This window comes from Falco naumanni, chromosome 7 (genome assembly GCF_017639655.2).
Source record: "Falco naumanni isolate bFalNau1 chromosome 7, bFalNau1.pat, whole genome shotgun sequence".
NCBI classification, from domain to species: Eukaryota; Metazoa; Chordata; class Aves; order Falconiformes; family Falconidae; genus Falco; species Falco naumanni.
The window spans coordinates 19,187,314-19,214,720 of NC_054060.1; the positions used below are offsets into that span (position 1 = coordinate 19,187,314).

At 40.5% G+C, this 27,407-nt stretch overlaps 1 protein-coding gene across 9 annotated transcripts; it reads right to left on the reverse strand.

Annotated features, from left to right (window-relative positions):
- Positions 1-661: 661 nt before the first annotated feature.
- On the reverse strand, positions 662-27,183 carry SLTM (SAFB like transcription modulator). 9 transcript variants are annotated; one of them, XM_040601936.1, is made up of 21 exons: positions 26,850-27,179; positions 26,071-26,158; positions 17,253-17,326; positions 16,776-16,961; positions 16,301-16,348; positions 15,246-15,273; positions 13,412-13,826; positions 12,803-12,852; positions 10,641-10,759; positions 8,921-9,070; positions 8,720-8,829; positions 8,472-8,632; positions 8,035-8,126; positions 7,648-7,811; positions 6,429-6,603; positions 5,696-5,820; positions 4,399-4,569; positions 3,197-3,511; positions 2,591-2,741; positions 1,672-1,829; positions 662-1,313 (listed from the first exon to the last, which is right to left on the reverse strand). In XM_040601936.1, exons 1-21 carry the CDS (start codon positions 27,042-27,044, stop codon positions 1,205-1,207), a joined length of 3,084 nt encoding a protein of 1,027 aa, XP_040457870.1. In that variant the 5' UTR covers positions 27,045-27,179; the 3' UTR covers positions 662-1,204. The 9 variants fall into 9 exon arrangements, with proteins under 9 accessions (XP_040457870.1, XP_040457872.1, XP_040457865.1 ...); XM_040601938.1 differs by having other exon boundaries at positions 8,553-8,632; positions 13,412-13,880; XM_040601931.1 differs by having other exon boundaries at positions 13,412-13,880; positions 26,850-27,178.
- Between the last annotated feature and the right edge of the window lie 224 nt (positions 27,184-27,407).

The following is a 27,407-nucleotide window of genomic DNA, read 5'->3' on the forward strand; positions in this document are numbered from 1 at the left end:
TTCTCTAAAGGACAACCTGGACCAGTAAAAACTTCCAGCTATTACTCAAATACCACTTTACAAGCTCTGATGTTCTGTTAGCAAGGGCCTCTGATAATTTCTGTAACTGTCCCATCTGGTAAATGAGATTTGCTTTTTTTTTTTTTTTTTTTTTTTTTCTTTCTTTCTTTGCTTGCTGAAAAGCAGCATTATAACTAGATACTTAATGCTGACGGGGGGACAGATGGACCTGGGCCTGCCTTGCTGCCCCTTCTGACAGGGCCTGCTCAGGAGAGGTTTAACGTGGGCCATGCAGTGCTTAACGGAACAGAAGGGTTAAAAACACGCAGCCCTTTTGCTCCAGATCACATCGGTGTGTGAAGGGGACGGCTGGTTTAAAAAAAACAGCTGTATCAAAGTTCTGCCAGAGCTTTGCTGAGCATCGAGAACAAGCTACAATTATTTCTTCAGGCCTCCCATACGTGTTCTTGTCTTTTTTTGGTACTAATCTTTCTTGTGCTATCCAGCGTGCTTCTAGATTTCCAGTTCAGCGATAGTGAAGGAGACAAAGCAGCTTTAGTTGGAAGCTGACGGCACCTGCGCTTTGGTTTGCCGTGCCAACGGGTCTGTTTAATTCTGTCTTCCTTCCCCACAGACTCTTTCAAAGACTTACTAGAAGCTATACAGAATATGAAGGTTTATTTCAAAAGAATACATTTGCAAGAATACACAGAAATGCACTCAATGTAACAGTACCTTCTGCAAAAATAGGTTACATAATACCTGGTAATGAAAGAACAATCTTATTTCTCTACAAATTAGAAAGCAGAGATAATAGCCTCGACAACCTTCAAAATGGAGGTTATAGTTGTGTATGTTGTGAGAAGTAGCTAACTTTTAAAGCATGACACCACAGAGCTAATGTTGGTAAATCAAACTACTAGCACACAGCTGCGAACTATTTTATACAGGATTAACAAATATTTTGGTTCCAATTTGTTTTTATGCAGCTCTAGTGCCTCAGGGAAAATGCTTATCAAAGATACACAAAAACTATCCAAAATTACAACGTAACTATTAAAATGCCTCCAAAATTGAGAGGAAAGTAATCGTGTTAAATTAAAAAAATTTAACCAGGACTTCCAGAGAAGATTTCCTGTTTTTAATCAGAGAAAGTTTACAAGAGATTTCAATAAGTTATCTTGAAACCAAGCGGCTGTCGATCTTAGAATCTTCGTGGAGGTCCACCTTTAAATGGCTTAAATCCTGAGCCACTTCCCCTCTGCATGGAATTGCCTGTGATCTGTACAACTCTATTAATTGGTGATGAGTTACTGGAAACAAAGGTTTTAAAAAAGTGTTAAGTTAATCAGGATCTAAACTCCGGGTGCACAGGTAAGAACATTGAACGTAACGTCTCGTACCCCTCAACCGTTAAACTCTCAAAAGAGACTTGAAACCATGCAAGAAGGGAGACGCTGCGAGAAGTCGCTGGCTTCGGTGCGGCTCGGCAATGCTGCCACCAGCAACGCGACTGCTGTGCGGGCACAGGAAGGTGGGTTGGGATGTCGTGCAGCAGCAACCCCTCCCCAGGAAGCACCGCTGCTCGCACTGAGCCCAGGACACTGCCTACGCCTAACCGCAGCGTGGAGAGCTCAGTAGGGAACCGAGAGGAAGGAGTAGGTTTTGTACCTTGTGTGTGGAGACATCATGCCCCCTCCTCCACGGCCATCTCCCATTCTCCTCGTGTCATGATACCCGCTTCCTTGAGAACTAGGTCCATGCCATTCTTTTCTTGGTCCAGTTTCACGACTGTGGCGTTCAACAACGTGTCTGTCCTCGTTATAGTGCTGTAGGAAAGCGCGAATCGTTTTCAGAACGAAAAGGGATATTTTATCAACAGGAAACGAGCTCTTCAAGAAAGTGAAGCTTACACCTTATATATGTAACACACAAAAGTCAGGCATCTTTTAAGACTTCTGTCCACTGGCAGCATAAGCCATGCTTACGAGAGCCCTGTTAACTCTAGATAACTGATTTGCAGTAATGACTGTGTGGGTACGCAGGGAACAAAGTTACATGAACTCACACTTCACTCCCAGTTCCCTCCTGCTCTCATATAATCACCGACAAGCATGTACTATCGAGCTACAGAGAAACAAACACTCTTTTTTTAAAAAACAAAACGCTTCAGGATCTAGTAGCATGGAGCAATTCAGTCTGTGGACTTTAAAAATTCTTAGGGAAGGTTTTTCTCAGTAGCATGTTACATATTACAACAACAAATTGCACGGTAAGTAGCAGGCAGTTAAGATCCTGAAAACACAGGGTAACAAGAAATTCTCAAAAGCCTGATCAGTAATTCATTCAGGTATTGTTCTTATCTACGTGAAAGATACCAGACATAAAAAGAATCGGGTATGCTTTCCGGAATTTTGTGGCTTATTAAAAAACCCGACAAAAAAGAACCTTTAAAATAAAGAAAACTAACTTGAAAATAGCCAGAAGGCTTGCTAATGATTCGTGTGATACTATACAGTCATTTTTCCAGTGTGATTTTTAAATTTTCCAGTCTCTCACTCATGCACACAAACACAAGAGGATGACTCACTTGTCCTCCACCTCTTTCTCCCATCACGCCTCGTTCTCCTTCCCTGCTTCCATACCCAGAAGCACTGCTCCGGCTACCAGGAGGTGCCCCTCTCACGTGTCCAGACACTTCTCTTCCCGATCGATCTGGCCTCTCGCCTCTGTAAAAATTGCTTTTATCAAAATTTTGGTTTCAGTGTAATAGAATTGGTACCAAATCACAGCACATGCAGACTGCAAAGTTTTCTTTTTGTTTTGCAGGTTGCTAGCAACTTGCCGTTAGCTTTGTAAAAACATTCTTTTAGATCTACGTGGCACTCTAAATAATTACAGCTCATGTGTTACTTGTTTACATCTACATTCTTGCACAAAAGCCTCCTTACTACTACGTGTTGCTACACATGGTTAAGAATAGACGGCTGGGAGGCGGCGCCACATTTACAGATGAGGTAACATGTGAACCCTACACACAGGTTTTTTTCTCATGCTTTTGGAAAGTGACTTTGCCATTCTTTAGGAGGCAGGGGTCTGTTCCCCTTTACACATCAGTTCTTGAGGAACAGCTACTATGGCTGATTCTACAAGAACCGGTACCCTCGCTAGTTTGCTCGTTAGCCAGCAAATTTACCTGCCATCCCGTTTGTCTGTGCTTATGCTTCCCTCACTCTTCCAATTTGTTTGCCTAGGTGGATTTGAACCAGTCTCTCTTGGATGTCGACCGTGTGGTATTTCAGGTCTGTCATGAATTATCACTGTTCTTCTTTCGTCTCTGTCTCCTCGCACCTCTCGTCTGTCTGTATCTCGCAGTTCACTTCTTGGCTGCGGTGGTTCGTTTCTCCTGGACTCACTGAAGTTCTTAGGATATCTCTCAAAGCCTGGCTCTTCTCTTCGTGCTGTCGGGCGAGTCTTTTTTGCTTCACCTTGATTTACAAAACGTTCTCGCCTAAGTTGGTAAAGTACAAAAAAGTCATTTGCTTGTCTCCCATTTTCCCATTTCCCTGCACATCTAAGCACATGCGTGAGTATCCAAAAATATTATTCACCTTTATATTAATGTTTATTACTATATAGGTGGTACGTCTCTCAAAGATCCTTCCCACCCCAAATTACATTGATTTCTACAACTGCCATTTTGAGATCAAGTTCTTACAGCCTGTTTAACATTTCTTTATGCTTTTATCTGTTCACATTTTGGTCAGTATAATTTAAGCAATTGTAGAGCCTCCTTTTTGCCTAGTATGACGCAGAGGAAATGCTTGATTTCCTGAGTCAGCTAGAAAATACAATTCTAGTTCATTGCAGCGTAACAGTAGAAGACCACATATCTGTAGCTTCTGGACTTCTACTTTATAACTGGTTATTGGAGATGTTGCATGGAAACATGAAGTTGGATCTGGAACCAGCATCTACTGCACAGCTGCATGGATTCTGATGAATGAATTGTGCAAGTAATGCTCTTGAGTCTCATTAAACCAGTCGCTTCTAGCCTTGCCCCTTAAGGAGGTAAGTTACAAGTAGGACAGATGTAATCCGTTGGAACCTACTTATGACTAGATGCGAAAAGAGGAATAAATTGCAAAAAATCTTTCAAAATGTCACTCAAAAAAGACCATCAGGCTGTTCGTTTAAAGTCCTCAGAGAAAAGCAGACCAGATTCCACGATACAAACAGCCAGTCCTGAAGACACAAGAAGTTCCAGGACTTGAGGCCTGGAGTGTATTGCAGCAGAACTGTATAAAGCCTTTAGCACCATTTTCAACTTTGAACAGTTAAGAGCAAAATACACTGAGATGCTGGCAGGCAAATACCTGCCCCATTATCTAAACTCACCTATCAAAAGATGATGATGGAACAGAAGAACCTTCTGGATATCGTCCCCGTTCTCTGTGATCAAAATCGTTAAACCTGTTCTGCTGGCGACTATAATCTGAACCATGACCAAAACGTGCATCTGTATCAAGAGCCATCTTTTTATTTTCATTCCAGTAAGGATCATCTCTCCTTTAAAGAAAAAAAAAAAAAAAAAAAGAACCTTCATCAGTTACATGTATCCAAATCAAGCCCTAATAAGCACAAAACTGTTAAGAGTCAGTAATCCGTTTTTAAGATGCTCATTTGGAAAGCCACTAACACAAGGTAGACTCTTAAACAGCAGTGGGAGTCATTTAAGAAAGAAAACCTGAAACATCCCTCTTTTTGAAGTGCAAATTAAAGCGAGAAAATATCCACAAAATATATAATAAAATCTAAGCAACAGTATACAATGTTGGGCAGTTTAAAAAAAAAAACCACTCAACAAAACAAAACCCCAACACACACATCACTGTAGCAAAATTTTGCCTTGAAAATAACCTAGGAAAAAAAAATTGCCCTCTAGAAAAAACAAACAAACAAACCCCCACCACAAAACACCCACACATCAGAATAGCCTTCTCAGCAAAGAATAACATAGGGAACATCGCAGCCTTGCTTATTTGAAGCATTCAGCTACAGTCTCTACGGTAAGAATGTGAGATACTGAAGTCTATCAGCAGCAGCCTTGAAAAATGAAGCTGTCCTTATCCCCCTGGTGAAGAAATGTCCGTGTTCTGCTACTGTATCTACCATGACGACTTGTATTTACCTCCTGCTGTACCACTGATATATCGATTTTAGGGCTGAGGTCTCTGTTCTCTTCGTATAAACAAATAAAGACGGAAGCCAGCTGAATTCGTGTGGCTCAAGCAGCGAATCATACACGTCATCAGCTTTGATAAAGCCATCACACTGAGGTCCTGAACCATCCATTTACCAGAAAAGTGAATTCTTCACGAATTAGAAGCAAGAAATTTCAGCCACTAAGGCAGAAGAACAGTATTTCCTCAGCAAGTGCACTGAACTGCATTATGCTCTTTTTGTACACTAAGAATTAATTCATGGGATGCTTCTCTTATTTCAAAACTTTCCTTCTACAGATAAGGTATGTTTCATGCTGGGTATAAACTGCTGTCAAAACCAAACAAATACCAGAAATCCAGTTCTGTGCAGACTTGCTTCAGGTACAAATGCGTTTTCAAGTCTGACACAAGGCTGGTAGCTGTTGCCTTTCACTCAGCACTGTAAAACAAGGGTTTGAGAATTAGTTTACCTGTGATCTACATCACGTGGACGTTTCAAAGAATTCCTCTTTTCCTGTTCATAACGAAGTTGCTGCTGCTGTCGACGGAGCTCCTCCCTTTCGCGAGCAATACGCTCTGCTTCTTTTCGACGTTCCTACCGTGAAAGGGAAGGGTGAATAAGCACAACAAACCAACCAGCCCTTTATTAGAGATACCTACAGAACAATTAGCAAGTATAGGGAATTAATACTCGATAGTTTTCTATTAAAGGCCATCGGCTATAGTTAATCCTTCGAGAGCATCTAAAACTAAAGACCGTAAGGAATACTTCTCTAACAAAGCAGACGAGATCTGGAGAAGCTATTGGACATCAGACAGAAGCATCTCCAGGTAATTTCTTGTATTGCTGCTGTATTTGTTGCCCAGAAACACATCTTATTAGGTTTTGCAGTGACATTCTCTCAGAAAAATCCAGAAAAATTATGGAAGACTAGCCTAGGCAATATGATCTGCTGTACTTCAGTGTTAGAGGCGGACATACATAGCCACCGCATAAACCAGCAGCAAGAGCCTGCCATCAAAAGACAAGTCAAAGTCAAGCAAAGAGCTAAAGGTTACTGCTGTTGTAGGCTGTGAATTATGTAACGTTTGGCTGGTTCTTTTGTGGGCTGGGTGGAAGGGGGAAGAGAAAAATTCACAAGTGTGAACTCTGTAATACTCCCAAATGATACTGCACTACAGTCAAACTAAAGACATACACACCTGTTCAATACGAACACGTTCTCTTTCCAAACGCTCCCGTTCCATCCTTTCCCTCTCCAGTTTTTGCCTTTCAATTTCTAATCGTTCCCTTTCTCTCTGCAAGCATTCTTCTCGTTCATGCATTATTCTTATGCGTTCTCTCTCACGACGTTCCCTCTCAGCAATTTCTCTTCGCCTAAAGAAAAAGAAAAAAAGGTAGCAGAAACTCATCTGAAATTTTTTCGCATCTAAAACTAACATCACCTTTGGCATAGATATGAAATAAACTATTTGAGAGTAAGCTCTGGACAGAAGTCCTGGTATCAGAAGTCTGCTCCTTTAGCCCCATGTAGCCAAACTAGCATATTCTACAGAACCATTTAAGCAGACAGCAGATACTAGGAAAAGTTATATCAAGAATCATCATTCTTGATGTATTTTATGCTGGATTCATATTTCTATGTTGTCAGTCTGACAGACAATAATAACAGCTTAGCTAAGAATATGACTTGGATCTTAAAAATAAATGCTATTTTAGCTCACCCTCTTCAATGCACTTATTGTTTTCTGTCCAAAAATAAGACAGAACAACATACCCACTCTGGATTTGCACAGGTTAAGCATACTTGTCAACAGCTTCATTTTGCTTTCTTTTTCCCACCTCCTATAGTAGTTTACAGGAAGGCGGAAAGGCACTTTCTCCTTTAAGCTTTATGCTTGCTGGGAATTCCTTTGTTTGCGGAAATCCAGCCAACAACAGAAGCCATTTAACTATCCTTTACAAACTTTTGGCCATAAGAAAAGAGCAGAATAGAACAGTGTAGCCATTTAGTCCTTTTATTTAAAGGGACAAGATTGTATTATGCTTGGTTTGTCACTCAGATATACAAAAGTTCTGTTTAAAAACAGCCAACCAACCCCAAACGCTATTTCTGGCCACATGTCCTAGTCAACTTCTCATCTTTTCAAGAAGAAACCTGACATGCAGTAACACTTACGAGACAAGCCTCCCCCCCATCCCCAACAAACACTAAGCTATGTGTGTACATATAGAGCTACTAGAAGATTAAAAAAATTTGGAGTCTGTTAATTTATATAAAGATACTGTTAGGTAGGTAGAGTCCCAGACTTTAACATCTGAGTAAAAGGCTTGACAGAATGCATTCTGATTAGATTTCTAAATATAGTATCTGATCAATTAATGTATAAAATAGCCTTTAGCAAAAAGTTGAATTACTACCTTCGGAGTTCAACAGCTCGTCGTATTCTTTCCAATCGAACCATGTGTTCTCGCAATCTCTGTTCCTTCATCTTTTCAAAAGGCAAGATATCCTTTCTACCCCTGTATTCCCTGAATTTCACTTTATCTTGAATAATACGCTCTTTGTTCCTCAATATCTGTGGCTATAGATAGAGATTACAATGGTTATTTCAGAAGTCTCATTCATTTAGGGAGATTTCTGGATGCTGTGTTCAAGTATCATTAACTGCTTAGCTATCCCAAAGCACACAAAGCTTCTATCTAAGCTTAACAGTTTGTGACAGTTTATTGACTGTTCAGTGAAAATATCAACTGTAAGGTATTAGCAAATCAGATAAGGATTGCATCAGGTCTATAGATACTTACTTTATCAAACCTTCCCCTTCTAACTGTCCTAGTGTGGCCTTGGTCTCCTTTTGTTTGGTCTAAAACTACAACTTGACCTGGGCTTTTACCACCTAGGGAAGGGGGGGGGGGAGAAAAAAAAAAAAAAGAAAAAAAAAGAAAAGAAAAAGAAAAAAGGTTTACACACACGCATCCCTATTTGCCTAGTACAGATTTTCCTTAGTGAAATTTCTACTAAACTGAACAGTTACTGGTAGGAGAAGCATACCATCATGTCTGTAATTAAGTAGTAATATAAAATATGGAAGCTTTTACATCAGCTCTAAAGCAACACATGTTACTGGAGTCTAAAAAAACCAGGTGTTTAATTCTCTGGTTTCCAGTAAGAGCAAGAACACGCCCCCAAAACAAGTCAGACACACATATTCAACAGGACGAAACATGGCTATATTGCATACTTATTCTTTTCTTTTCTTCAGTTTTTTTAGTGGATTCTTGATTGGGGCCACTCGCTCCATTATCACTCTTCTCATCTTTACCTTCTGTTTTCTTGCCTTCTTTACTTTCTTTTTTTTCAGATTTCTCAGATTTCTTTTCTTCTTTTTTGGTTGACGGAGTTCTTGTTAGGAAAGAAACCACAAATGTAAAGACGAAAATCCAGCGTAAAGGTTTTTCACAACTTCATAAGACATGTGAATTTTCTTACTTGCTGGCTTTATCACTTGATGTTGTCTTCTTATCTCCCATGCTTCTACCCGAACCAGATTTCTCATCACTTTCCTTCTTCAACTCCTTTTTGGAGGGATCGCCTTTCACCTGGATTTTTTTTCCAAAAGGGAATAGGTTAATACAGATTCTTGCCTAAAATGGGCTATTTGGGGAAAAGTTTTCATCTTATTAAACCTACTTTCTCAACAGAAATTTGTTGTCCGTGCAGCTCTGTTCGATGAAGGTGTGCTATACATCTAGCCACTTCTGTACTAGAAGACATTGTTACTATGCCATAACATTTTGCCCCTGGGCTTCGTGCGTTTGTGACCACCTTAGCACCAAGTACCTACATAAACAGGTAAAATTTACATTTTGAGAGACACACGTAGTAAGGAAGCGATGGTATTCCAATAATATTTTTACCCTAATATATAAAAAACAAACCAAACAAACCCTCCCACCCCACTAGAAAGACTTGAGACTCCCAAGTTTTTAAGAGCATATAATTCCACGGGAAGCTGCAGCTTTGAGCACTTTATCCCAACTTTCACATCACGGCATATTAATGTTGATGTCCTGTTTTTAACAGTCACAACCTCAGGCACATCATCTAAATGGCCAGTTGTGACAGAAACACCACTAATCTGGATTTGACAGTTCATCCCTGACAGATGAACCCCCACAAGAAAGTCAGCAGCTGCCTATTACTGGCAGGAAGGTATAAGCGGTATTACATAGTAACTTAAAAAAGGAGCCAATTCTTCAAAGGCATCTAGCAAATGTGTCAATTAAGCAATTTTAGTAACCAGCTCTGACACCTGCTTCTTGAGAAAGCATTAAGCTTTGTGTTCCTGCTCATTGCTAGAATTTCTGTAACTAGTGCAGCCAGTCTCCTTGGTGTAGTCAGGCTCTAATGCAACAATTTTATCTTTCTAGCAGCCTGTAACGGTACACCCATTTAGGAAATAAATATTTTCCAATTAATTTAAAAACTGGGAAGCTAAGTAAATGCAGGTACCAAGCACGTTTACAATGAGAGCAGGCAAAGAATTGGAAGTTTTAACAAAATACACACTCAGGAACATTCGTGAAGGCATTAAATCATCTACTAAATTATTTAGAAAACTCAGAGATCCAATAATCAGAACCCATACTTGATATTCACAGTGCTAAGGTGGTAACTCGTTCCCAAGATGCAATAATGTCATAATTGCACACTTATACAAACACTACAATTTTACATAGTTAGCAGCAACCCCTTTGAGAAAACAGAAAAGCTGTTTTCAGAAGCCTGCTTAGCTTGTATGGATTCTGCACTGTTGGATGGAATTCGTATGTTAAATTAAATCAAAATTCAGGAAAACAGACTTAGTTTAAGCAGCCTGTAAAAATATTCATTAAGTTATTAGAAGTCCCTAAAAGAACAGGCATTAACTGTCACGTGTTTTTACCTGGTTTTCCCACTCACAGGCCCTCAGAAGACATTTTAAAAACAGTCTTCCCAAAGCAGCAGGTTCCATTAAGACTGTTTGTTATAATTTTACTGGTTAGTGTATTATCTTACATTCATGATTAAATACAGTTAATGCAAAAGAACACAGCCATCACTACTTAATTTTTTTAAAAAAATTTTAAAGCCAGCCTTGACCAATCATATTTGTGAGATTTCTTTTGCATCTATTTCACCTCAACAGGAAAAAGATTTCTATAAAATTAACATATGGTTCTTCCCTGTAAGCACACACTCTCACTTCAAGACGCTGAAAAAAGTATTGGGTTTTTTAGATTACATTGGTTAGACATGTCATCTCAAACTTTTATTTATTTTATTTATTTATTCCTCAATTTCTGTAACTGAGTAGAGGAGGGGAAGAGACACACACACAGCACACATGGCACCACACCCCATGAAATACCTTTCCGTATTTGCCGAAGAGATTTTTCAAGTCAGCAGCTTTTGTGTTGGAAGACAGTCCGCTAACCCACAGGTTTCTAGTTGAACTTCCACTGCTACCACTAACACTGCTTGCACTTCCTGAAACAAGTTTTACAAAACAGCCAAAAAATTAAGGAGTCAAAGGTACCATGAACATTGAATTGAACTGTTGCTGAGAAGATAAACTTCTCCCGTTACCTTTAAGTAACTCTTTATCTGGTTACCTTTCTTGAAAAGACTTCTATGTAAAAAATACATATGCCATAAGATTTCATTCATTTACCCATGTACTGAGACCAACAGCTTGGCTAACTCATACCCAAAGGACAGAGCTAGAAAGAAAATACAGTTCTTTGTTACAAGGCATGCTTTACCTCTCATTTTGATATATACATTTAGCTCCAAATTCTGGGTCTTATCGATAACTTCCATTTGAGAAAGTCTTTTCTAGCACCCAACAGTTGTTCCTCATCAGTACGTCTTTACACTGCCCGCATTACCAATGAGATGGCAGAAAGGTAGATAGAGGAGACTTGGTTAATCCTCGCCTCCAGAGCAATGTGGTCTATCTATACAGCTTCTTGAAGTATCTACTCTCCACCCAGAGCAGCTTTTTAAAAATACTGCTGGATATAGAACTGGATGCAGCCCACCAAAGTAATTTTCCACATACTACCAAAAATACCAAAGAAAAGCCAGAAAAACATTATGTGCCTGGCATAACCCCCACCTCCATATACGAGCTGTTTCTGCAACAACACAGAACTAAAAACTCAAAGAGATTCACGTAATCTTATTCCCAACATCTTTTAGCCTTATATTATTTAGTTCAGCTTGCTGTTGTTTGCTGCTAAATGTATGAACTGCTTTTGAGTATGTTAAGATGTAGCCAGTCATACAGGCAAGACCAGATCTGGATCTCCAGCTCAACAGTTGGCAAATCCGGTGGTACGCAGAGTTTTAAAAGGTAATTTAACCACCTTGAGGAAAAAAAGTAGTTTTCCTTCTTGGTTCATCTTGATGCACTGAAGAGTCAAATACAATACATCTCAGTTATCATCAAACTAGGATTACATCAAGTGATAGCTAGGATTATCAGGGTATGTGATATATCACTTGATGAACCGTGATACACTTCAAATATCATTAGGTATCATTAAAGAGGCACTATACTGGCTTTGGCTATGTACTTTAAAGACAACATCATGATAGTTACTACTACTATTACATAAGCTACATGAAAGCAGATTTGCTGTGCCTTCATCTGATTTCATTGTAAGCACGTAACTATCATGAAAAGACATGCATCTAGAGAAGACTGGATTATGCCTGCCACAAAACTTTCTCCTCAGAAATTAACTGATCACGTAAAGTTCCGTTCATCCCTTAGCAATACGCAAGGGATTCTGCGACAAAGGTTTCTGGCAGTGAGCTAGCACGCGAAATAAGGAGACACACAAGCTTATACAAAAGCATTTTTTAAACTATGAAGCATCAATGTAACTGGTGACATTAACGTGATCTTGAGCTCCACTCTGAATTTGTAATCAGAATACAGGGTTTTACGGCAAAAAATAGAAACTCCAAGGCAGACAAATAGGTCCAACTTTAACGCGCTCAACAGCCACAACTGCAATTTTGCTAGCAGGCACCTCAGCTGTTATACTTGGTTGAGAGTTCGCTTTATTTAAAAATGAGATAGAATTGAAACCAAGACAACAAATTTCATTGGCATTATGTTTAAATAGCTGCAATTATTTTCCACTTGTTCTGTGTATAACGTCAACCCAAACCACTGTAGGTAAGTTACAGCAGGCTCATCTGAAAATTACACCTTCTCATCAAAATAAAGACTTGGAAAATGTTAAGTGGAATTTGCTCCCAGAAGTATTTTGAAATAGGAGAACATATTTTCATTGAGTCTTTAGAATAAGTATTTTTGATCTTACGAGGAATCTGGCAGAAAAAGAAAAAACAACCACACAAGCACATACATATAGCTAATGACTACTGTACCTCCAGCGTAATTTACTATAGAAGGATGAGTTCAATTACGTAAGCCATTTTAGTACGTGGCAAGCAATTTCTCAAACAGGAAAGCATTTAGTTCAAGACAATACTACCCTAATTTGCAATAGTTACCTTTATCATCCTTTGATGTTGTCTTGCTTTCTTTAGATTCCTTAGTAGAGCTAGAGAAGCAAATTAAAAATCAGAAGAAAATTGAAAATACAGAATTTGATAAGTGTTGCATTTTATACTACTAATACTAATAGACAAGTTAACATTTCAAAAAAATAAAAAAGGGCTAGGACTGTATATTTGAACAAATGATTCCCTTATGGATTCTTGAACTGATTTTCCCCAAGATGCCTGAAGATCTAGATTTTCTGACAACTCTATTCAGTGGATATATGGCAATCTTCTCCAGATTTCAGGACGGGGACTTGACTTCATTTTGTGTTCTTAGAACTGATAGCTGTTCATTACCATCATCACAAGGACATTTAAAAAAATCGTCAATTTGAAAAAAATAAATAAATGCTGACAATTCGACAATGCAATCAGTAGGACATAGTGTCTATACGAAGATCTTGAATTTTAAAAAGTAACTTATGGCGGTCAAAAAAATCTATAGGCAGGAGCATAGGATACTAATTATAAGATTCTTGCTGCTACCCCCTTAATGTAGAGTGATCTTATTGAATGCTGGTACTCAGTATCGTAAAGAACTGACATAGAAAAACAAACCTCTTTGCTTGACCAGAGGCCCCAGTAGACGAGGGACCTTTCTTCAAAGTATCCTTTTCTTTGTCTCCAGATTCTGCTTTCTTTGAACTTTCTCTGGCTTCCTTCTTGACGGGATCACCCTTCACGCAGTCTTCCTTCTTACCATCTTTATGGTTCTCAGTCATCTCATAGTCCTTGCTTTCCTTCTCCAGGCTCTGTGAAATGGTATCCTGCCCATCCTTTGGCTTACTTGCTTCAGAATCTGTAATTTTCACATTTTTACCTGTTTCTAGGAGGTCATCACCATCAAAATCCAGAGTGATGGCATCTTCAGCCTGGATTGTAACCGATATGTTATCATCCTCAGCTTCTTTCACAGAGGTGTTAGCTTCCATCTCTTCATGAGCCGTGTGATCAGCCTCAGCTAGGCTTTCTTCTGAAGGAAGAGGTTTAGATACTTCTTGTGTACCATCACCAGAACCTGCTTTATCTAAGAGGATTTAACAGGAATAAATATGGCAAAACAAGAAGTTTAAACAATTTCATATGCATAAGCTAGAATAGGACCTAGAAAATACAAAGCCAGTTATTAGCACTGATGGAAGGTTAGAAAAAAACACAAGGTGTATTAACACAAATATAAATCCTTTACCCAGGATCACTTATTCTTCATGGCAAAACACATTTTCTAGAGACAAATACCAAAACATTAGGAGGGAGAATATGGTTCCATCCTGGAGATACCCGTTCTTCATAAGAGGTATCCATTTTCCAGTTTAGGATTTAGTGTTCCAGAAGAAAGTAGTTGCTTTGGATGCTCACAGTTTTGATTTAATCCGTCTTTGAATCTTCCTGGTTCCAGGACTTCTAACCTTCCCAAATCCAAAAGAATTACAGTCTTGGAGAATTTCAGCCAGTCTTCCTTGCTGGTGTTCTTTTGCTTTTCCTTTCCAAGCAGTGGTTTGCCAGTCAAATTAGCTGTACAAGGCTGCTGCAGAACAGAGGCATGAGCTTTAATCCAGAGTTCGTAGACAAACGGTTTTCAGTCTTCATCCACTGGGCAGATTTTTCCATCTCAGTCCCGCATAGGCATCTCCAACCGTATTTCTTGGGTTTGCACAGATAAGACACTTCAGCCATAGGGTCCCTCGTAAACACGGAGTCTGTAGTTTTATCCTGTAACTTCAGTAATGTGTTTATTCCATCTTGTGTAAAGTGAGGGTGTTCCATGTCCTTTCTAGTCCACAATATGTAGAATCCTTAAGACTTCTGTCCAGGAAGTCTGTTTGCCCAAATGCATTACATTCCCTCTATAGTTTCACTAATGAGCACAGCTTAAAAAAACAAAAAAGGTAGCCACTCCACAGGTTTCCAAACACTTGTTTTACCATCCTGCATACAACCGGTATTTCTAAGTGACAGTAAGCCAAGTATATGATGGTCCATACATTTGTTGGGTGCTCGAGTTCAGTGTATGGGTGTATCATTTCGCTCAATTAAACATCAGTTACTGCAGTGCAAGTTGGAAGCTTTTGCATGAAGACTTACCGTATATTAAAATCAGTCCTTGAATACTATGTTTTTTTCATTAAGAATCATAGTATTACAACTGCATTATACATCCACCACAGTAACTGATAGGTACTATAATCGACTCTTAAGAGTAAAACCACTCTTAAGAGTGAAATAAACCCACTGACTGCGATGATTCCAGGTGCTGAGCTTAATAAGGCAACAAGTGATACTTAGTACTGGAGACAAGCCTAGTATTAGTAAAGAGACTGAATATTACAAGAGAAAATTGCCTGTTGTACCAGACTAAAGACCTCTGAACTCTATTAAACTTTAAACATACCTTTCTCATTTTCTTCGTCTTCACCGTCCTGCAATAAAAGCAAGTAAAGACTAAATGTCTCTGACTTTAAAACTTTAAGTAGAACATTTCGTATTTTCCACAGAATTTCTGTCATATGAAGGCAAACTAATGCACTGAAAACTGCTTCCAAAGAAAAGATGATCTAAAAGCCAAGCCTGCGCATCTCCCCTGTCAAATGACTGAAAATGGGTATGAAGCCTCACTGGTATCTATCTGCAAACCTTGCAGTTTGCAATCTGAGCATGCAGATATTTTCTCCCCCCTTCCCCCGCCCCTTAACTCAACAGGACATTTCTAAACTGTCCCATGTCTTGCTAGAGCCTTCAGAATGGCTGTCACGCTGCTGATAACTACTTTCAATGATGTGCAAGCAATCCATCAGTAGCTTTAAAAGCTTAGGACAGAAGCCAGAAACTAGGTAGACTTCCTCCACTAAGTACTTACAAATGAAACTGTGATTTTAATAGGTATTCACTTAATTATCATCAGCTTCACTGAGCAAGACATGCTGTATGAGATGTCCCTTTCAGAAATCAATTCCATGTAACTCAGAATGAATTTCTGAACTTAAATATGTTACAGATATTAGTATTATACCAATATCAAAAATACAACCCCCCCCCAAACCATCAGCCCCCTCCCCCCACAAACATTGTCCAAAGGCAAATTTCTACATTAAAACAGGAGTTCTATACTCCTGTATAGGCTGTATATACTGTGTTAGCATTTAGCATAGCCCTCTGAAGTGTTTTTAAGAGAGTTTGAAATATACCGCTTGCTAAGTCTACACACTAAATACTCCCAAATTGTAGACGGAAATTTGCATTTAAATAGCAAATCTTATTTGGCAATCACAATTATCTGCATAATATTAAAAAAAAAAAAAGCCCAAACCTCCTATACCATTTACCTTTACTGTATTACATCATCACATCATCTGACTCAGATGCATGCTGGAACAAAAAGCCAGTCTAAAGTGATCTTTTCCAACTAAACAGGGATGAAAATCAGCTTAGAGCTGATTTGGAACTTACATGGACAGTCGGAAAAGTATAATCTTCTATGTCTTGGCCTTCATTTTCCTACAAGAACGTAAAAGGGACTTGCTCAGCAAATTATTTCTAAGACACTTAAACACTCAGAGAGTCAAGACATTCTGTTAACTCAGAAAGCAGTTAAGTGGATACACTATTGAATGTGTACAGGTGAACATCAATGAGTTCTCATGACTTGCATCTTTCAGCTCAGTGTTCAGATTATGTATGTCACTACCAGTACTAAGGAAAAGGAGCACTTAGGAACTCCGGACTGTGGTAGAATTTTATCAATGCCACATTTGCTTCAGGACTACTCAAACACAAGCCAAGGAAAACAGACAGAAAAAAAAATTTACTAAATTACTTTTTAGAGATAAGCTGAAAAACTACTTCTGACTTCCTAGGAATACAAACACACTAAGAAAACCTTTCATTTTGCTGATAAAAATCCATGTAAAATACAACAAAGTACCTGACTTTCGGAATCCTTTTCTGCATCCTCTGTTGTCTCTGCTGGCTCCAGGTCGTGGTATCTTTTCTTTTCTGTAGATGGCAGTTCTTTAGAATTCAAGTTCTCATCTTCAACAGATTCTTTAAAATCCTTTACTTCATCATTTCCATCTTGATCACTTGCATCTTGAGTCTCCGATTCACTTTCCTTTTGGTGTGAACAAAAAATACCTGGCATAACTAAGGGTATTAGCTATATTCTGAAAAATTCACTGCAAGAATCACTGCTTCTGCAAAATACTGTATCACATTCATAATAAAAATTCATAGCACGTTTAAAATAATCCACATCTTCACACCCTTAGGCATCACAGCTCTGAATACAGCAAAAACAATGCTCCAAATTTTCACATAAATTAGCACAAAGAGAATGGAAGATTTTTTTTGTAAAGCCAAACATTAAACTTAAATACAAGCTGAGGGGAAAAAAATTACATACTTTTATTACCTTGACAAAGGAATCATCTTCTACTGAAGCATCACCAGTTAATTCATCAGCTTCCTGCTTTTTACCTGAAATGACAGAATACGCTAATGAATAGAGCTGTTACACAGAGCAGACTTTCTTCCAATACCGATTATGTGTTGGGCCTTAGTTTACTATTCTCTATACGTTCTAAATTACCTGAACTGTTTGCTACAATATAACCCTCCCAAAACTGGATACTTGTAAGGCGAGCAGAAAAAACGTCAGCTAAGTGAGCATGAACAATCAATGCTGTTGTATAAACAAGCAGTGACATCCAAGCTAGTGATTTTAATAGTAATCCTTCTACTTTGAGCGACAACGGAATTCAGGAGAACATTACACTGTACATTTCTAGAATTACTGGAGTTAATGAGACATTATGACTTAAGACTTTGGAAAGGCCTTATAGGATAATTAGCATCACTGAGCTATTTAGGTTAGAAGGGACCTCTAAAGGTCCACCTAGTCCACCCAACCTCCTGCTGAAAGGCAGAGCTAAGTTCCAAGTATGATCAGATTGCTCAGGGTTTTATCTAACTGTGGGTTTGAGTATCCACAAGTATGGCAATTGCAGCCTCTTCAAGCCACCTTTTTCAGGGCTCTTCACCACTAGAGGGAACAATCAGCAGAAGAATTAAGTCACGTGAAGCATTCAGGTCTTCTACATATTCTTTACTGTACTAAGGGCAGTTCAATTCCCTTGAAGAATTCTGTTCTTCCAGCACATGCACACTTTAATAAAGATGCCTCTGTGGAGATGACTACTACACACAGTTCCCTTTGGAACCCACTGCAATTTCTTAATCTTCTGCAAAAGCAAGACCTAGAAGACTAGACATAACTATCTCCACACAAACCACCCTTTGTAGAGCATTCTGTCTCAGATTCATTCTCTCAAAGATTAGCCTGTGCGACGGTTTTCAGTAGCTCAAGGTACAAAAGCAGTTCTGTTAGGAAGTGGCTCTACTGTCTGCTACTGAAACCCAGTGTCAATTCAAGATGCAAATGAGATGACAGTCATGATCAGCACTTAACGCTTTATTTTTGACATCACATCTTCCCTCATCCCTTCATCCTCTAACGAATGGCTAAATCAATTCTATAGATACTCAAAAGGAATAGAAAAGAAAAACATCAGCCTAAGTTTGACACAGTATGGACACCTCTGCGATGCGGAATAGTCAATTTTTGTCAGCAATTTCCATAGCCTTTTCATATACGGTGCTTAAATTGCATTTCAAAGCTGGAAACCGCTCAGCTACAGGGCAAGAAGAGAGACTACTGTTTGGGGTTTACTCAGATTCCAGTTGGTTTTACTCATTTCCCTGGAAGACGGCACTCTGACAGTACTCCTGTACACAGCATACTGTTGATTTGAGGTCAGATGTACGCCAGTCTCCAGGAAAAGACAAATGGCAGAAGTTATTTCTACGATTGCAAAACATGAGGTCTTTAGATCCAAATACATAAACAAGACCTTGGTGCTGATTTTACTTCATTTAAAACCAAACAAAACCTCCCTGGTTTGTACGCGTAATACAATAGATTGGTGAGATTTTGGCATAAAGAGCCAGCAGCAGAGGCGTACTTAGGGAAGCTAGCTTTCCTCGGGAGGAGGAGTGCACGTACGCTGGGAGGGACAGGTTTTGATAGGCATCACAGCTGATACCTGAAAGCAAGACTAACCCGAATTTTTATTACTATTTTAGTATTCCATGATAAAATCTACAGCCACAGATCTCTTCAATATAAATATAAAGCAGTGAGAAACAGCAAGGATTCCTACACACACTCAACTGCTCTCTGTTTTACCCATCTCGCATTTCAATTCTTTAGTTTGTTAAAACCTGAAGAGACCGAGTTTTTTCCCCCACATCCCATATCCAACTAAACACACGCAGACACAGGCAAACACAGAGCAGATGCTAGACCTATTTAGCAACTATCTAGCCTATACTATTATCACAAAAGCTATTTAAATCCACTCATTTTGCCTGAGGGAATCCAGTAGGTGAACTAGAACCTAGACTTTATAGGGGATAGAGAGGGGGGAAAAAAAACCCCACCCACATCAAAGCTACCTGAGGTTAGTCCCATCATTCTGCAACAGCAGCTAGAGACTTCTATTGACATGTCCTCATCAAAAGGAAGTTATACCTTTCAGTAATGAAACTGTCCGCATCTTTTATTTGTTGCTAAATTAAGTCAGACAGGAATACATGTTTCCATTAGCTTTTCTTTAGTCTGTCAGCCTTTCTTTGCAGAAGTATTCCAAGGCATAAGGAGACCTGAACAACAACCTTCGCTTTTCAGCTTCAAGCCTGAAAGTGGTAGAAAGTTTGCTTCCCCTCTCAGTTCTGTGTTTCGGGTTACTTTGGTCCAGTTAGTCACGCTGCTCACAAGTGGCACTTCAAAGTTTTGATACAGATAGTTTTCAGATGTTGGTACAGTAACTTGCCAAAAACCCAGCATCCACAAAAATGCAAAACTTATCCACACTGATGCTGGTCCACAATGGGCTTCTGAAAGGCACACTTGGCTCATAATTTCACTGAACTAAAAACAGATTGCAACAAACACCTTTCAGGACCAATTTCTGTGAACTTATATAAGACCAGTATCACTTCAAGGAAGATAATTCAGATTAAAAGTACATTAACAATCAGTGTCAGAACAGCTGGACCTTCTTCAGACAACAGGCACAACAGCTCTCAAGTCACACAAGTTGTCAACCCATAATAAAATTTCTGTACAGGTTTATCCATGCTGTGGCTATTGAAAATGTCAGTGGTATAATGAGCGCTCACCACAAATCTGGGTGCCTAACCACATAAATATTAATTTACTTTGGAATAATGGCAGTCCTTTATAAGCCATGCTCAATCCCTTTTCTGGTAACGGCAATTGCTACACACAGTAAAATTGCAACAGGCTATTTACCCAGCGAATGAATACTCTTCTTAGAATATTTCTAGATGATTTCTAACCTCTTTAAAACGTTCACTTGATATTATGCAGGTTTAGCTTTCATCTCGTTTACAAGCCTTAGCGTAGCATAAGCTTGTTCTGCCTATCCATAGCCCTCTACATGTGATATTCAGGCTACATAAGCATATACAGAATTAGAGAAGAGTTTTATTTTGGACAAGTCTTAAACAAACTAGACATCCGCATCTCATGCAGAAGTACAGCGACATACTCGTTATAAAATTTTGGAAGGATCAGTGTTTGCGTTTCTGCTGGTATGCCTGCTGAGACTTCCAACTGGGTTCTGTCGTACCCGATGCTAAAGTTTCATCAAAAACACAGGATGGGAAGCAAAAAGGAGGAAGGGGAAAGAAAATCTTTACAATGGAATAAACTCTTTACAGCGTTATTTGGTTAAGAGGTCTGCTGCAATTTGAATAGTAACATTTGCCACAATATTATCAAAAGTAAATTATACTGCTACATTTCTGTATTCCTAAATGTTATCACAGGGTTACAAGAATATTTAAGTCTTCTACAGTGTCTGCAGGATACTTTGTAAAAACCATAAATTACGAAGAGCAGTATGTACTTCAAAGAGTCAGCTGCTCTCTGGAGAATCACCAACTCGCTGATAACATTTGCCATCGTTTGTAACCACTTGATTAAACATTCATAACACTTTTTAGTGTATCTCATTAGAGATATCACTTGCCCTCACCTTAATGAAATTAATGAGGAAGCATTTAGCCAGATTACTTCCTCCTATCCGAGGGCACACAGAAGCCTTACCTACCATTTCTTGTACACTGTCTATATCTCACTTCAATAAGGTATGATATAACTTAAATTACGAAAAACAGCTTTCCAATATTGGAACCACTGGTGCAAAGTGTTTCTAAAATTCAGCCTGCATGTTATTTTTCAGATGTTGATTACAACTTACAGTATCTTAAATTTCTATCATCCACACTGAGTTCCCATATTTTTAGCTGAATAATTTCCTCCCTCCAGAGAAACATTATTTTCTACACATTATCTACTCATTAACATGCAATGAGAAAGTCTAGTTTAAAAGGAATGTTCTCTTTATAAATAATTTACATATGTCTTTCCTCAAAAGAGGGGAATGTATTCATTTCCTTATAATGTACTCTATCTTGAATAAAACACTTGAGAAAAGTAGGGTCTCAACAGCTGGTTTATCTTGACAGAAATACTCAAAAAGTTGCAGGGATATTAAGAGCAACTGAACAGCACCTGTCAGATACCTAGAAACAATATTAAATTAAGAAACCTACTTTGTGAGTCAATTAAGACAGGCATGCCTTGCAACATTAAGAGGTTTAATTAGCTGTGCAACCGCAGTGTGTGCAACGGCACCACCCACCCCTCCAAGAACATTTGGAGAAGTCACTTTTCAGTCTTTACTGTTTTATTCAGCAACTGCAAAGCAGACCAACAGAACTGGCCACTAAGAAGCAACAAAGCAGCTACATGCCTGCCTTAAAAATAAAAAGACTTCTAAAAGGCAGGTGAACCCAGCTCAGGAAGAAGATTCATTCAGAAAATTCAGTCTGAAAAAAATTGTATTTAGAAATAAATGAAGACTCAGGTAATTCAAGATTAAAATCCAGGCATTTGTACTCGTACCCACAGATCACACATGTATGTAACACAGCTGTAAGACACCTATTTTCAGAGCAGTTGAGAACCCCTAACTTTCTCCAGCAATCATTCACTGGGCAGGAAAACCGACCTCCCTCTAGACAAGCTTGCTGCACAGCACAGTGTTTCAGAAATCAAATTCCAGAACTACAGTAATGGATATTAACAACTCAGAGAGAAGAAGAAATAACGAACTGACAGTTTGTTAAAATAGTTATTTTAATATTCCTGAAGGACAGATAACATCATGACAGATTCTTTCCCCACTCCACTCCCCTTTTGCAGGCAAGCAGTGTGCAGCTTGGTTTTGTGGAGGTTTTTTTTAAGTAACTAAACAGTTTTGATAAATTCATCAAAATTATTTGGGCAATAGTTTAAGCCAGCCGCTGTTAGTTGCCTGTGTTTGACCTAAGAAACAGTATTATCAAATTGGAAATTTAATTGGAAACTAGAGAGGTACTTCAGACACAAAGTTACAGGTGTTTAACTAGCCTCAGAACCTTGAAGAGCAGCAATAAGCATCTTTGCTCACATTACATCTCCCAGGTTAAAATTGATTAGCCTAAAATCTCTTCTTCACCCACACTAATTCCAAAAGTTGGCAGAAAAGTAACTGCCAATCACCAAGTTACAATGTACAATTTACATAAGTACAATTACAAGTTACACCAAGTACAATGCCACAAGATTTCCGACTGCAGCTGCTTTAAAGGAATGTGAACATTCCCAAAGCATTTCATGCTAGCAGTAAAGGAACTTCCTCTGGATACCAGAATAAGGAGAGGGATGTTCAGGCTTGAAAAGAACAGCTTTTTCCAAAAACTGTCATCCTTTTACAAAGCGATAAATTTGTCCGTAGGTACTAAATGCCAGGGTGGAGAGGCACGGCTGAGGCAATTAAAGATGGAGCGCTTGGCATTTATTATATGTTTAAGCTTTCAAACTTCAATTGGCAAAAATCAACTGATCTCACCTGCACAGCCCCTCTGATCAGCTGTTCTGCAGCTCCTCTTTACCTCAACTATTTAATTAAATTAGCTTCTGGAAAAAAGTGTTAGATTTTGACTAACTTTGCATACAGGGCTGATCAAGGTTTCTTGTTGGATTACAGAATCCTTCCACAAGCATTCTTTAAGTAGTGACACAAAAGCCCCCAATTATAAACTTTCCTGATGAAGAGCCACATGGCTCCCTCTATGTTATCTCACGTTTGGGCAAGTCAGTAAAGGCCCTATTTTAAATATCACTCCTTTTTCATACAAGATCTTACGCTGCAGAACTTGGTATGGGATAATAGCAAGCTGCTGTTTATTTTAAGACAGAAAGGTCTACATTCAAACCAGCTTAGTCAAGGCCTTATTCTTCTACTCATAGTGGTTTACAGATGTTTCTTTCCTATCTCATAGCAAGTTGGGTTTGTGTCATCGTCAAAAGCTTGTCACAGTCCGGTAAAAAACCGCAGTATATACTCAGTTGATAGATCAATTTATCAAGCCATCAAAAAATGCTGTTCTATGAAGGTAAGTCCCATTCTTAGCTTCATTCCTATTCCTCTCCATTTTTGTCAAGTTTGAAGAAAAAAAAAAAAACAAGAGGGAAACCAAATATATCACTCGCACGCAGACACTATTTCCCTCTAATTCAGCCTGCACCAATATTCCAGATCAAGTTTTTCTAACAGACAGTGCTAGGGAATTAAGACATCTCACTTCTTCCACAGACCTTAAGAACTGCAGTAAAACTGTCCACAAAGACATTCAGATCTAAAACCAACAGCCACCTGACAGTTCCATGCTTTTTTGGAAGGGAAACTTCCTTCCTCCCTCCCATTCACCTCTCTCTGGCTGCAATGAGGAGGTTTATCCATTACTCCCACTCTCTGGCCTTTTCTGAGGCTCTGTTTTCTTTGTAAATGAGTATCTAATCTTCCTACCCTCCTTTGTACAGCAATAATAGCTCTGGGGAAAAAAAACCCACAAACTATAGGACTAGTAGCGTCATTAATTTTACCACTGGACAGCAGTAAAATTTTAAAGACCCATTAATATTACTACAAAGCTGTGGGGCAGGGGGCGGAGGAAGTAATCATTAGCAAGAGGCCTAGAGCAGTATGTTGGTGAAATCAGTACAAGAGCAACACAGCTCAGTGAAGACAGTGTATAAGCACAAGAAGGATCAAGATAGTAAATTTTAAAACAAACAAAAAAAGTCAGCTGTATTGAACTTAGTTGATGGGCACCCATCTCCCACATGCCTTTGAAAGTATCCTAGTAACAATCCAGGGAACAGATTTTTGAAGTGCTAGATTTCCAAGTTTTGAGGGATGCTTTCTGGTTACTTGTAACATCTGTCAGCAGAAAGCATGAGAGAGGGAGATAACATTAGAACCAGCAGTTAACACATAACAAGGAATAGTTAAAAAGAAAGAATATATTCTTTCTTACAGTTAGAAGTAAACCAGTAAGATCAAAAAAGATTTTCCCTAGATAAATTAGTGAGTTTTTCTTATTACACACTTGAAGATTAATACAACATGAACCTCTTACACTTTTGGCACAAAATTTGCTCATAAGACTTCTGTAATCCAAGATGTAATGAGGAAAAACTCTTGAGCCTGCAAAGTGAGCAGGTAAGAACTTCATGAAGGTCATATCTTACTTTGACGTTTACCAGGAGCGTACATTCATACGTAACGTTACGATTCAATTCCACAGAAGAGGTGGAACAGCTACTGAAACCTGCCTCAGGCAGCAGCACAAGTAGGCAAACTACCTTTGCAGAAGTGAAACAGTGTACCTAAACAAGAAGCCAGTTCGAGAACATCACGCACGTCATGATATTAGTATGGACAATAGGAGGATGAAAAGCTGCAGTAAAAGAAGTGTTGATCACAGTAGAAGGAGTAGCCATTTAGAGCTCTACATGAAAAATTCTGGAAGTGTTTCCTTAGCTTCCATGTAGTTTTCTTAAGCATCAGTTCCCTTTCCAGAGTAGGGAATAAAGTAATATCACAGAGGAAAATCAAACCATTGTCAAACAATTCATTCTCTTTCACTCTTCTAGTCTGTCAAAAGCACAGATAAGTTCTTCAAACTTCCTAAGCAGATAGATTTTACTATTAAGTTCCCTATTCACAGCACCAGACAAAAGCATGAATAATCACTTACAACACAAAACTCAGCCTAAGACAAGTGACAATGGTATAACGTTGATAGTTTCCAAAACAGGTATCTATAGCACACATATGAACGTTCTTAACATGTATGTTCAATCAAGAATGCTATGCATAAAACAGACATTTCCTTTCCCAGTATTACTTGATTATGGATGCTCCCAGAACAACAGAAAACCCTAAAAATCCCCCAGAACCCAAACCTCACAAAACAATATTTAAATACTTATGCAAAAGAAAACAAAGCAAATAATCACTGCCAAACAGATTGGTATAGAATTTAAACAATTATTTTTCAGAACAGAAAAACTAAAACCTCTTAACTAGACATTTCACGGCAAGCCTTCAGAGCCCATTCAGGAAAATTCATATTTATAATCCTGTCTTCAGTTAAAAGTATGCTAAAAACCCACAGAACACAGTCCTCTTCAGACAGTGACCCCCTACCACATATCATTGTACACTCATCACTAGCCTAGGTCCAGCACCTTCTCCTGGCTAAACAACCTCTTAGTTCTCCCTTTGCTGTTGCACAGACACTCTCAGACACTACAGAGATCCCCACCCCCTGCACCAGAGCTGCGCAGCAGTTCCTCTACCTGCTCTGCACCTGTAACACTCCATACTCCATGTTCAGGATCTCTGTTTACACAGCATACGTCAAAAATCTCACAAATCACCTACGGAGCCTCAGCACACGCAGCACAAGGCTTCAGGATCCCAGGCAGTACAGCCACTACCCTCACAGCACATCTCTTCATCCTCCCATTTTCCATATACATCCAGCACCCCTATACATTGTCTATATACAGTGACTGAAAGCAGTTGAGCAAGGCAAAAGACATCTTACATGACAGAAGTCATAAACAACAAAGTTACAATTGTATCCAAACTACAGACCACAGTTCCACGCTCCTCCTTTATAGCAATATATGCAACAAGAACTGCTTAAGAATGTAACGTATATCAATAGAACCTAACCTTTGCCTTTGGTTGGTTTCTTGGTGGGTGTGTCAGCCGAAACAGTTATTTCAATATTATCTGGATCGCCTCCTTCCTCTTCAATAGCCTAAGTGAGACAAAAACCACAATTTTTAATGGATTTCCGTGGAAAGCTAGGCAATTTGACTTCGGCAGAAGTCAGAGAGCCAAACAACTATGTCTTCCAATCCCGACAACATTTTCCACAACCACTTCGGGTTAAGCCTTAACACTTCGCGCCGGAGGCGGGGGCACGCCAGGGGCAGCGGCAGCAGTCCGAGCCGTGCCAGCGCCGTTTCCAAAGCACACCTTATCAAGGACCAGCACACTTCTCCTCGGTAACCCAACACTAGAAGGCCACTACGACACCCGCGATGACATTCAGAGCGGCACAGAACCAGGAGGCTGGGCTGCACGGAAACCCCGCGGCGACAGCCAGGCCCGGGACTCACCCCGGCGGCTGCCCGGCCAGCTCCAGCGCCCAGGGCGGCGGGCGGGCCCTGCCGCAAGGCCGCGGGGGCAGCCCCGCCGCCCGACACCCCGGGCCCGGGAGGGACGCGCCGCCCGGCCGGGCCGCACAGCGCCGGGGCCGCGGCAGCCCCTCGCCCGGCAGCGGCGCAGGGACAGGTCCCGCCCCTCACACCGGGGGCAGCCGGCGGGGCCGCGAGGGCCCCGCCCCCGGAGCCAGGCGGCCGGCAGCGGCGGGCCGAGCCCCTCGGCGGGCCGGGCCGGGTCGGGTCGGGCAGGGCCAGCCCCCGCGGCCTGTGCCGGCCTCTCACCTGCTTGAGCCGGGAGATGAGCACGGTCTTCACCCCGGTGATGTCCAGGTTGCGCCGCTTCAGTTCCGACTTGAGGTCGATCACCCGCAGGTCGGTGATCTTCTTGCTTTCAGTGGGGGTCGGCGCTACCGCCGCCGGCGCGGCCGGTGCCGCGGGAGCCCCCGCAGCAGCGGGAGACGAGGCGGCGGCGGCCATTTTAGAGCGACTGAGCGCGGCAGCTGCACGCACAATGAAACCCCCCCCGCCCGGCCGGGCCGCCGAGTACCCGGATGGAGGCCGCGACTGACCTGGCGGCGCGGCGCAGGCGCGCTGGGGCTCACCTGGCCCCGGGACCTCCCCGCGAGAGGTTGGCGGCAGGCGGGGCGGGGCCGTGCCAGGCTGCGCTGCGGCCTTGCGGAGCCCGCCCAGGAAGGACGGGCTGGGGCTGGGCACGGCGCTGGGCTGGGCTCCGGCTTCCGTAGGGAGCGGCGCCGAGCGCTATGAGGTGCCGCGGGGCAGCGCGGGCGGCGGCGGGGCCGGGCGGGCGGTGTGGGGCTGCGGGGCGGGCCGGGAGACACC

Excerpts from the sequence above, each read along its gene's own strand:
- SLTM (XM_040601931.1), bottom strand. The coding sequence starts at position 27,044 with ATGGCCGCCGCCGCCTCGTCTCCCGCTGCTGCGGGGGCTCCCGCGGCA. Across the intron at positions 5,821-6,428 it reads AACGTGTTCGTATTGAACAG|GAACGTCGAAAAGAAGCAGA; the intron begins GTGTGTATGTCT and ends CTTTCACGGTAG. Across the intron at positions 3,512-4,398 it reads CCATCATCATCTTTTGATAG|GCGAGAACGTTTTGTAAATC; the intron begins GTGAGTTTAGAT and ends TTACCAACTTAG.